Source organism: Motacilla alba, chromosome 11, assembly GCF_015832195.1.
Source record: "Motacilla alba alba isolate MOTALB_02 chromosome 11, Motacilla_alba_V1.0_pri, whole genome shotgun sequence".
Classification (NCBI taxonomy): domain Eukaryota; kingdom Metazoa; phylum Chordata; class Aves; order Passeriformes; family Motacillidae; genus Motacilla; species Motacilla alba.
Window position 1 is genome coordinate 20025152 of NC_052026.1, and position 11974 is coordinate 20037125.

Genomic DNA, 11974 nt, shown 5'->3' on the forward strand with positions numbered 1-11974 from the left:
CGGCCCGCCGCCTCTGCCCATTGGCTGGAAGCGCGGTGTGGTCCCGCCCCCTGTCGCGCGTGGTCCCGCCCCCTGCCTCCCGGTCTGTGGCGGCTGAGGGGGGCGCGGCCATGTTGGGAAGGGCGGCGGGAGCGGCGGGAGCGGGGCACGGGGGGCGTGGGGAGACACGGGCGGTGGGCACGGTGAGGGGATCCGCCCCGCACTGCCTGTGGAGTGTGTGGGCACGGTGAGGGGACCCGCCCCGCACTGCCTGTGGAGTGTGTGGGCACGGTGAGGGGATCCGCCCCGCACTGCCTGTGGAGTGTGTGGGGAGCTCCAATCCTGCCAGTTCTGAGCCCTGAGGATGCTGCTGACCCTGATCCCACCCAGGGAAGGGGATAACAGTGGCTGGAATTCCCAAAGAGATGAATCACCAGCGCTGCTGGGAGAATAAATAATGGAATTGCGGAATGGTTTGGATTGAAAGGGAATGGTTTATGCTGGAAGAGACCTTAAAGCTCATCCACTCCCACCCCCTGCCATGGCAAGGACACCTTCCACTGTCCCAGGTTCCTCCAAGCCCTGTCCAGCCTGGCCTGGGACACTTCCAGGGATCCAGGGGCAGCCCCAGCTGCTCTGGGCACCTGTGCCAGGGCCTCAGCACCCTCACAGCCAGGAATTCCTTCCAATATCCCATCTAGTCCTGCCCTCTGGCAGTGTGAAGTAATTTCCCCTTGTCCTGGCCCTCCATCTCTTGTCCAAAACCCCTGCCCCCCTTTTTCCTCAGATCTCTTTAGGTCCTGAATGGCCACAAAGTTTGACAGGGAGCAGAGCAGAATTCCCAGAGGGATTTTCGATTTTTTGGGGGGGGATTTCCGATTCCCTCTGAACTGATCCTTCCTGAGGATGAGCCGCTGCTGTTGGCCACCATGGCTTGGTAGAAAGATGAAGTCCCCGGGGTGCGTCCAGCACCAGGAAGCGGCTCCTGCTGGGTTGGCCGTGGATGGTTTATTGCAGTGCTGGGTGTGAGTCAGCAGCACATGATGCCAGGAGCCGGGAGAACTTCCCGGCAGTGCCGGCAGATCCAGCACGGATCCAGCATGGACAGTGGCATGGGATCCCACCGACTCTGGGACCCCTGGCCAGGTCACGTTCCCGAGTCGCCCTAACCCCCCCGAGCTAGCCATCCTGCTCCCCCAGCCGGGAGCAGAGAGACACAGTGCAGCAGCTCCCGAGTCACCCTAACCCCCGATGCCATCTGCAAGCTGGTGTCAGCTGCAGATTTTGGGATCCCCCACCACGACGGGCCCCAGCAGGCATCTGACCGGGAGCTTGGCATTCCAGAGTGCTCCCAGAGTTTATTCCCAGCATCCCCAAGGGTGTTCCTGCGGTCCTTGGGATGCCTTCAAGGTCTTCAGGGAATTTCCAAGGGTGACCTTAAGGTCCTCATGGTGTCCCCTAGGTCCCAAGGGTGTCCCTGAGGTCCCCAAAGGTGTTTAAAATGCCTCTAGAGTGGTCACAAATGTCCCCAAGGCGTCTCTCAGAGTGTCCCCCCTCAAACTCTGGCCATATCCGAGGCCAGCGTACAGCAGGAGCAAACTGCCCGGTAAAATGCTCCCTCCTTCCATGTTCCCAGTTTACTGCAGCATGGAGGGAAGGCAGGAGAGGCACATCCACCCCACAGGTGCTCTGCGTGCTCATCCCAGCTTCCTGTGGCTTTGTGAGGAATTTTTTTTTGCATGTGAGAGCTGAGACCCACGGGAATGGATTATCCACGAGGAAGCAGGGGCACAGCCCTGCTGCAGGTGGCTGGGGGAGGGCTCTGTCTGCTCTCCATCCCAGCTCCCCACCTTATCCTGCTTCCACACCGCACGAGCCAGAAATTCCAACCCTCCCGGAGTGCTCTGACACCATTTCCCAAACACTTCATCTTTCTTTTCCCCCTGTTTCTTTTGGCTTTAACTCCATTTCCCTCATCCACACACACGCTTGGCTTCTGTTTGAGTTTTCCATGCCGGTAGCTTTTAATTACAGGACGATTCAGTATTAATTACAGATTTACCCAAAGCAAAGGGCTGCGTGCTTTATCATGCAAACGCCTTCCCATGAATCCTGCAGGGTGGCTTTTCCTTCAAACGCCGCACGTCCTCCCGCTCCCATCCCCGACGGTGCCGCCCCGGCTGTGTCCGGGGGCGCTGGAAAGCTGGCACGGCACGGCACGGCACGGCTCGGCTTTGCTCCCGGCTCCAAAGCGGCTGACTCCAGGGTAAACGGGGCACCCAAGCCTCGCAGTGCAGAGCCCGGTGCCGGTGCCGCGGCCAGGGGCTGCTCCGGGGCCGCAGCTGGGCAGGATCTCCGTGGATCCGGCTGGAGATGCGGCTGGAACCGCGCTCCCGACTCCCTGCAGCACCGTGCCACCCACCCACGGTGCACCGGAGCGTTCCCGGAGATGCGCGGGCACCTTGGATCACCTAAATCCCTTCTCCCCTTCCTCAAACCCCAGGGCACCACGCAGGGCTGTGTTTCTCCCTGTCCCGGCTCCATTATCCCAGTTCCTTCCCCGAAGATGGAGCTGGCACTGTTCATGTTCTCTGGGATGGGCGCTGAAGGGCTTTTCTGCTCCATCCCAGGCTCTTTGACAGACATCTCCAGCCCTGGAGCAGCTCTTTGGCCGTGTGGGACAGGAGAGAGCCGTGTGTCAGCTCTGTCCCTGTCCCAGCCCTGCCAGCACAGCTCTGGGATTGATCCCAGTTTATGCTCATTGGTTAATGGAGCTGAGCCAGGGTTTTATTCTCCTTCCATCAGGGAAATGGGAAGCTCATCATGACGAGAGTGTTCATTTGCTCCCTCTGACCTTTCCCGTGCTCTGGTTGTCCTTCCTGCTCTGTCAGGACCCTCCTGCCCTCCCTGTGTGTCTGAAGGGACCAGCCGGTGCCCAAAGGTGGTCCTGCTCTCATGTCAGACTTTCCCAGTGGCTGTTGGATGCCAACCCCACACCATATTCCCATGGGATATTGTCTCCCTAGAGACTCCAGTTCATCCTGCCACCTTCACCCAGCTCCTGCTGCTCCTGGCCATGCCCAAACAGCACTCTGGCAGCTGGAGCTCGTCTTTCCCTCTAGGAAGTTCTCCTGGCCCCTTCCCTGTGCCAGCTCCTCATCCCAGCCGAGTGCCCCAGGGCTCCCGCAGCACCCCACGAGGCAGGCACCTCGTGGCAGGAGTCCCCGTGGGCACTGGCATCCTGTGCTCCTGCCCTGACTCCTGCTCGTGTGTCCCCAGGCGACCCTGGTGCCGAGGCCATCGTGTCCCTGCCTGTGCTGCCCCGCACGTGGCATGTGGGCTCAATGGGGCAAGAGCCAGGGCTGGGGCTGAGCCACGCACCAGGGCCACCCTGCTCCTCTTGGGGCACAGGGGGGGTCTCATGTCCCTCGGGGTGTCACCCAGCACTGCTCCGCAGCCGTGCTGGCCACTGCCCCCATCACCTGCCCCGCAATCCACGCCTGTGCCCTGTGCCCAGCTGTGTGCCCCGAACGCTGCACTCTGCACCCAGCTAACCCGGTGCAGCCACTCCCTGCTCCCAGCCCTGCAGCCGGGGCGGGCCGAGCTGTGCTGGGCCGTGTCACGCTGTGCTGAGCTGTGCTGCACCGTGCCGTGCCATGCCAAGCCATGCCGTCGGTGCCGAGCTGTTCTGTGCTGTTCTGAGCCATGCTACTGAGCTCTGATGTGCTCTGCTGAGCCGTGCGGAGCCGAGGTGTGCCGTGCCGTGCCATTCTGAGCCATACCGTACCGTGCCGCACCCTGCTGCCCCATCCCATTCTGTCCCGATCTGTGCCGAACAACACCGAGCCATGCCACACCGTACCGAGCCGTGCTGTAACGTTCCGCGCCACACCGCGCCATGCCGTGCCGTGCCAGGCCGTACCGAGCTCACCGCGCCGCGCCGTGCCCCACCGTACCGCGCCGATACTGTACGGTACCATCCCGAACCGCCCGGCCCGAGCCGCCCGGTGCCCCCGGCGCCGCCGCGGCCCCTCCCGGCGGGCGCCCGCGGCGGTGCCGGTGCCGGTGCCGGTGCGGGGGGCGGAGTCTCTCCCACCGCCCCGCCCCTCCCCTCCGTTGCCCCGCCCCCTCCGCGCGCCCAGCGGTGCTGATGGGGCGCCGGCGTGGGCGTGGCTTGTTGGGGCGTGGCCCGCGCGGCCCCGCCCCGTCTCCCCCGCCCGGCGCGCCCCGCCCGCGCTCGGCGGTGCGGGATGGGGCGATGGCGCGGGCGGGCGCGGGGCCGCCGCGGGAGCTGTCCCTGGAGGAGGTGCTGAAGTGCTACGAGCAGCCGCTGAACGAGGAGCAGGCCTGGGCGCTCTGCTTCCAGGGCTGCCGCGCCGCCGCCGCCGCCCCCGTCGCCCCCGCGCCGCTCCGCACCGCCGACATCCGCCTCCGCGCCGACGGCTCCCTCCGCCTGCCCGCCCCGCCGCACGGTGAGGGCCGCCGCCGCCGGGGGGGCGGGAGCGGGCGGCGCCCGCGGGGGGGGGGGGACGGGACGGCACCGCCGAGAGGGGCTTACCGGGGTTTACCGGGGTTTACCGGGGGTTACCGGGAGTTACCGGGGTTTACGGGCACCGGGACTTGCTGGGGCGTACCGGGAGGCAGCGGGGCTTGCAGGCAGCGGGAGCGGGGCACCAGGGTTTGCCGGCACTGGGAATTATCGGCACCGCGGGAGCGGAGCACCGGGGTTTACCAAGGTTTAGCGGGGCTTACCGGCACCGACACCCGGGACACCGGGACGTATTGGCGCTGGGGCTTATCGGAGCTTACCGACGCTGGGAGCGGGGCACCGGGGCTTACCGGCACCGAAAAGGAGGCACCGGGAGAGGGACACTGGAGATTACCGGCACTGGGATCCGGCACCGGGGCTTTCCTGCTCCGGAGCTTAGCAGCACAAGGAACGGGGAACTGGGACTTACCGGCACGGGGACGCCAGAGCTTACCGGCACCGGAGCTAAGCAGCACCGGGATCCGGGATATCGGGACTTACCGGCACCGGGGCTTGCTGGTGCAAGGAGCGAGGCGCTGGGATTTACCCGCGCCGGTGCTTGCTGGCACCGGGACTTCTCGGCACCGGGACCCGGGGCGCCGGGACTTACCAGCACAAAGAGCGGGGACCTGGGGCTTACCGGCACCGGGACTTACCGGCACCGGCAGAGGGTGCTGCACCGGCGTCGGGGACGCGGAGGACCGGGGGTATCGGCAGCGGGGGGGCACCCGCAGAGGCCCCGGCGGGGCAGGACCGGTACCGGAGCGGCAGATGGGCAGAAGTGGCACCGGGGAGTGGGAGCGGGCATCGAGGCACCGGCAGCGGGGGAGCAGTGCAGGGGGTCACCGGAGAGACTGAGGACGGGGAAAAGGGCCGGTCCCAGCACCGCGGAGCAGGGAGGTGGCTCCGGCGGAGGCAAGGGTGAGCCCCAAGCCCCGGCCCCGGCAAGGGGACTGACACCAGCGCTGCCGGTGTCGCGGCAAGGGGCGCCCTGCGGCCTGGGGGTCTGGGACTGGTGTGGCACTGCTACCGGCACTGGCACCTACAAGGTCACTAGCGCTGGGTGACCCAGGGAGGCTGGAGCCAGGTGTGGGTGTTTGCGTGGTCCCGGCACCCACCACGGGGCTGCAGGACGCGCGGCAAGGACAGATGGACGGACACACGGACACCCACACGGCACATCCACGGCACCCGTCACCCACATCTGCACCGCAGGGGACCTTGTCCCCCACTCCAGGCGCCGGGAGTGGCACACGGGACAGCCCCATCCCTGACCTTTGGCCTCCCAGCCATCCTGCCACAGGTGGCTCGCACCGCCAGGTACGGCTGTGGCGGTTCCGGGGTGTCACCGGGCTGGCTGCCAGCAGTGACGCCGGGTGGCCGCACGCCGCGAGGAGCGCTTGGAGCACGGCCAGCGCCTCCACCGGTCTCGCCCCGCAGCGAGGTCACCGGGGATGGCGCCTGGTGTCGTGGGGTCGCTCTGGGCAGGGACACGGCGGGGTCACCGTGCGTCCTCGGTGCCGGTGGCTGAGCAGACACCGGGGCGCATCGGGTGGCTCCGTGCCCAGGGCAGGGACACGCACAGGCATGGCACGTGCCCGTGGCAGCTGGGCACGGCGTGGCCACACCGGCTGCACTGGTCCTGCATGGGAATGGCCCCACGCCCTGCCCTGAGCCACCGCAGGGCTGGAGCCGGTGTCACCTGCCAGTGCCACCTACCAGTGCCACTGTGCCACCTCCTGCTCCCGGGTTGCTTCTGTGCCGACCTGAGCCACCTCCCCAGGGATGAAGCAGTGAAGCCTTCACGGTGAAGCCTGAGGCTGGGAGGGCTCCGGGTGCCTCTGGGTGCCACTGCAGGTGGTGGCACCAGCATGGCACGTGGTTTGCAGCTCTGCCAGGGCACAGGGCTGGATCCGGGCTGGGTGAGCCAGCAGCACCCTCTGGAACCGCTCCAGTCTCCCATCCTATGGGAATTCCCCCCTCAGCTGTGCCCCTAGTGACTGGCAGGAGCTGCTGGGACTCACCGGGTGGCATCCCAGGGGCTGGTACTACAGTGGGAGCCGGGCACAGCCCAGGACACGGTTTTTTGATGTGTTTGTTTGTGGTACTGTGGCAGGGCCACCACTTGTGCTGCCTTTCCTGTCCATTCCTGGCTTGCACTCGGCTGGCACACGACTGGCACATCCTGGTGGCTGCCGCATTGATCAGCTCAATGCAGAGCTAAGGATGAGGAAAGCAGAGCTGGGAGCCCTGGGGATGCTGCAGAGGCCACTTGCGTTCCTTTTCCTGCGGCTGCCAGGAGGGCTCAAGCTGCCCCCAAGCGTGTCCTGGGCTCCCCGTGTGTGCCATGCTCCAGCTGTGGCTGACAGTGTGTGCCATGCTCCAGCTGTGGCTGCCAGTCCCCACGCTCCCAGTGCCCGTGCTGCCGGTGCCCACACTCCTGGTGTCCACACTGCCAGTGCCCACACCCCACAGGGGTGCGGGGGGCATCTCCCCATGGATGCAGAGCTCTCAGCTCCCTCCAGCCCTCACTGTGAGGGGTCCATGTGTGCTTGTGCCCCCTCAATGTGCCCTTTGGGAGGCTGTGCCAGCACTGTCGATAGCAGGGCTCAACATGCAGGTGCCCACTGTCCCTTTGGGCCATGCCTTGGGCCCAGGAGAGCACAGGATGAGCCAGGGAAGGGGGGAGGAGCAGCAGGGGTATGAGCAGCTCAGGGTGGGGGTCCTACGGCCGGAGTGGGTGGGTACCCCTGGGTGATGCGGGGTGGGGTGCTCAGCGCGGGGCCATGGGTACCAGCGGTGACTCTGCCCTCCTCCCCCAGACCTGCCCGCGCTGCTGACGCCCTCTGCCGAAGCCCAGGTACGTGGGGGCCGGTCACCTGCCCCGTCTGCCATCCCAGCCCGGTGTGGGCTGGGCACGGCCGAATCCCCCCTCGCCCGGGGGTCACAGGTCCGTCACAGGACGGGACCCGGCACCAAGGAGGGGCCGGGGACAGCCGTGGCAGGGTGCCTGCTGTCCCCAGCCGGTGCTGTCCCCCGCAGATGGTGCAGTCGCTGGGCTTTGCCGTGTACCGGGCGCTGGACTGGGGACTGGACGAGAACGAGGAGCGGGAGCTGAGCCCGCGCCTGGAGCAGCTCATCGACCTGATGACCAACAGCGACTCCGAGGACAGCGGCTGCGCCACGGCCGACGAGGGCTATGGGGGGCAGGATGAGGAGGAGGAGGGGGGCGAGGGCCCGCCTCGCTCCGTGCGCACCTTCGGCCAGGCCATGCGCTGCTGCGCCGCCCGCCTGGCCGACCCCGCCGGCGCCCCGGCGCACTACCAGGCCGTGTGCCGCGCCCTCTTCGCCGAGACCGTGGAGCTCATGGCCTTCCTCGCCAAGATCCGCGATGCCAAGGAGGTGAGCGTGCGTGCCCGCTGGCACCACGGCCCTGCCGAGGAAACCTGCAGTGACGAGGGACTGGGGAGGCTGCGGTGCCCCCTCTGCCCGTCCCAGCCAGGGCTGCTGGCGCCGGTGTTGGCCGTGCAGCCTCTCCCGGACGCTATGCTGGCTGGGAATCAGGAATCGGGGTGCGCCTCAGTGCCGCAGCCCCACGGCGCAGTCCTGGCTGGACCTTCAGAGCCACCAGGACGAGGTGACAGCATCTTGTGCCTCAACAGCTGCTGCAGAAACTGAAGGAGGATGAGGAAGAGGAGGAGCGGCCGGCGGCGGAGCTGGGCAACCTGCGCAACACAGACTGGGTACGGCGGCGTGGCTGGGCACGGGGGCTGTGCTGGGCACGGGGGGGCTGACACAGTGTCCCTGTGTCCCCCAGGCCCGGCTGTGGGTGCAGCTGATGCGGGAGCTGCGGCACGGTGTGAAGCTGAAGAAGGTGCAGGAGAAGCAGTTCAACCCTCTGCCCACCGAGTACCAGCTCACGCCCTTCGAGATGCTCATGCAGGACATCCGTGCCCGCAACTACAAACTCCGCAAGGTCATGGTGAGCGTGGCCACCGTGCCGGCCCCTCACCCCCCCATCCTGCCACTCTCGGGCCCAGCACTGACCCCCTGCCCTCCCCAGGTGGATGGAGACATCCCCCCCCGGGTGAAGAAAGATGCCCACGAGCTCATACTGGACTTCATCCGCTCCCGGCCCCCTCTGAAGCAGGTGAGTGCCAGCACCGGGCCACCTCCCTGCCGTGACAGTGTTGGTGGGTCCCACGGGTGCCACCCCTGAGCCATGGCCACACCTGAGGTCCCATCTGTGCGCCCCGCAGGCGTCAGAGCGGCGGCTGCGGCCGCTGCCCCAGAAGCAGAGGACGCTCCACGAGAAGATCCTGGAGGAGATCAGGCAGGAGCGGAAGCTCCGGCCCGTGGAGCAGAAAGGTACCGATGTCCCCTGCCCGCTGTGCTGTCACCTGTGTACCCATCCCCTCAGCGCTGAGCCCATCTCTCTGCAGGATACAGCTCCTTGCCCTGCATCCCACACGCCTGTGCCGGCCGCCTGAGCTCCAGCTCCTGCCTCGAGCTGTCCCGCTGCCCGGCCAGCGCCGTGCCCGCGCGCCCGCGGCCACGCGTCCTGCTCAAGGCGCCCACCCTGGCCGAGATGGAGGAGATGAACCTCTCCGAGGCAAGGGAGAACCTGCAGAGGTGGGGACGCATGGGGGGTGCCGGGGTGCCCTCGGTGCCACGGTGCCCATGGTCTTGCAGGACGAGGACTCTCCGGCCACGGAGGTGCCGCTGAAGCGGGATCGCTCCTTCTCGGAGCAGGACCTGGCACAGCTGCAGAGCCAGCTGGGGGGTGAGCAGGCTGTGCCCCGGGACCCAGAGCCACTGCAGCCCGAGCCCCGGCCCCGCTCAGGTACTGCTGGGGGTCCCCCTGTCCCTGTCTCCAGGGGGTCTGTGCCATGCCTGTCGGCGGTGGTGGCACCGGGCAACCCGTCCTTGCCACGGCCTCCCTGTCCCTCCCTGCAGGCTCCGTCCCTGCCAGCTGCCACCCGCTGCCAGATGGCCCAGCGCTGCCCCGGGCTGCCCTTGGAGCTGTGGAGGAGAGGCCAGAGGATGGATCCAGTGCTGCCCCCGCCAGCAGCTCCAAGCACCTCTGGCTGGTGGGTTCTGGGGACACCAGGCAAGCAAGACCGTGGGCACAGGGCAGCCTGGCATGAGGATACACAGGGGCTGGAGGGTCCTTGTGCCAGAAATACTCTGCCTGTGCCAGGGATGCTCTGCCCATGTTCAGAGGCTCTGCCCTGGCACAGGAGTGCTCTGGACCATGCCCTGTGCCACAGCGCAGTGTGACATTCCCCCGTCCCACAGGAGTTCAGCCACCCTGTGGAGAGCCTGGCCCTGACTGTGGAGGAGATGATCAACGTGCGCAGGGTGCTGGTCAAGGCTGAGATGGAGAAGTTCCTGCAGAGCAAGGAGCTGTACAGCAGCCTGCGGAGGGGGAAGGTGGGAATGGGGACGGGGGCTGGAGGGACTGGAGACCCATCCACACCCAGCTCATCCTGCTCTGCCCACAGGTCTGCTGCTGCTGCAGGGCCAAGTTTCCTCTCTTCTCCTGGCCCACATCGTGTTTCTTCTGCAAGCGGTGAGCACTGTGCTGAACTGTGCCATGCTGTGCCGTGTCACGGGGCTGGGAGGGCAGCAGCAGGGTCCCCACAATGGGCCCTCTCACCCACCTCTCTCTGTGTCCCCAGGTCTGTCTGTAGCTCCTGCAGTCTAAAGGTAAGGGACAGGCTCTGGGCAGTGCCACTGTGTCCCTCTCCTGCCCCATCTTCTCCCTGTCCCTGCCCCATCCCTCTCCACTCCTGTCCCGCCTTGTCACTGTACCTATCTCTGAGCCATCCCCATCCCTGTGTGCCCTATCCCTATCCCAGCCCTGTCCTGTCCCATCCCTGTCCCTGTCCCTGTCGCTGTGCCGTCCCGCCCTGACTCCCGCATTCCGCAGATGAAGATGCCTTCCAAGAAGCTGGCTCACATCCCCGTCTACGCGCTGGGCTTCGAGAGCCTGCCAGGCTCGCTGCTGCCCAAGGCGCCGCCGCTCCGCCGGAGGGAGCCCTTCCAGTGAGTCCCCGAGCCTTCCTCCCCCCTGCCCTCCTCCTCCTCCTCCGCCGGCGGGGGCTGACGGGCTGCCCTGTGCCGCAGCTCGCTCTCGGGGCCGTGCTGGCGCCGGGTGGAGGAGGAATTCCCCCACATCTACGCCCAGGGCTCGGTCCTGCGCGACGTCTGCTCCGACTGCGCCGGCTTCGTCACGGACGTGGTCAGCTCCAGCCGCCGCAGCGTGGCCGTGCTCCACGCCAGCGCCGCGTCCCGGCGCCACGCCAAGGCGCGCTCCCTCTACAGCGACGCGTGGCTCAAGTGAAGGGCCGGGAGCCCCGGTGACGGTGGCCACGGGGGTGCCGCCCGCCCCGGCACGGCCCCCCGATGTACATATATACATAGGATGGATACACACAGCTTCTATATTTATATACGTTATGGACCAAGGGGCGAAAGGACCCGTTCCCGCTGTCCCTGCCGTCCCCTTGCGTCCCTGCCACCAGCCCCCGAGGGGGTGGATCCTGCTGTGGGACACCCGCGGCCCCCGGGAGGACGGATCCCGCTGCGGGGCAGCTCTTGGGGGATGGATCCTGCCGTGGGACACCCGCGGCCCCTGCGTTCGCCCCCCGGCCCCGCTTCTGTGCCAAGCCCTGGCTGTGCCGGGGTGCCCGGTGCCCTGGGCTGGCACGGCTGTTCTGTATGTCCCCTCCACAATAAACCCGCTGGGCTGCCCTGGGGCCGCGTGGCTGCTCCTGAGCGCACGGGGGAGCGGGGTGAGGCTGCTGCGGGCTGTCAGGGCATCGGGGATGGGGGCACTCCGTTTCAACGCGCGCATCTCCCACCGCCATCCCTCTTCCCCCCCGGGCTGTGCCCACCCGTGACCCCGCACGGCACCGTGGGGACACCCCGCTCCCCATTCCCACGCCCCCCTCCCCACTCCCGCCCGCTCCCAGCCTGTGCCCCGGTCTCCACCCGTGTCCCGGGGCCGTTTCCCCGTTCCCCACCCGTGTCCCGGGGCCGTGCCCGTTTCCCACCCGTGTCCCGGGGCCGTTTCCCCGTTCCTCACCCGTGTCCCGGGGCCGTGCTCCGTTCCTCACCCGTGTCCCGGGGCCGTGCTCCGTTTCCTCACCCGTGTCCCGGGGCCGTCGTGCCCCCGTTCCTCACCCGTGTCCCGGGGTCCGTGCCCCGTTCCCCACCCGTGTCCCGGGGCCGTGCTCCGTTTCCTCACCCGTGTCCCGGGGCCGTTCCCCCGTTCCCTCCCCGTGTCCCGGGGCCGTGCCCTTTACCCACCCGTGTCCCGGGGCCATGCCCGTTCCCCACCCGTGCCCCATTTCCCGTTTCCCGTTGCCCCGTTTCCCCATTGCCCCGTTTCCCCGTTTCCCCGTTTCCCGTTGCCCCGTTTCCCCATTGCCCCGTTTCCCCGTTTCCCCGTTCCCCGTTTCC

At 67.3% G+C, this 11974-nt stretch overlaps 1 protein-coding gene across 1 annotated transcript; it reads left to right on the forward strand.

Moving 5' to 3' along the window:
• Positions 1-1935: 1935 nt before the first annotated feature.
• SPIRE2 (spire type actin nucleation factor 2) lies at positions 1936-11267 on the forward strand. The gene is made up of 15 exons (XM_038148403.1): positions 1936-4451; positions 7330-7367; positions 7550-7909; positions 8170-8250; positions 8325-8489; positions 8571-8657; positions 8767-8875; positions 8950-9119; positions 9200-9350; positions 9464-9597; positions 9806-9940; positions 10012-10079; positions 10189-10216; positions 10440-10555; positions 10637-11267. The coding sequence occupies exons 1-15, from the start codon at positions 3878-3880 to the stop codon at positions 10851-10853; spliced, it is 2433 nt and encodes an 810-aa protein (XP_038004331.1). The 5' UTR covers positions 1936-3877; the 3' UTR covers positions 10854-11267.
• The last annotated feature ends 707 nt before the right edge of the window (positions 11268-11974 follow it).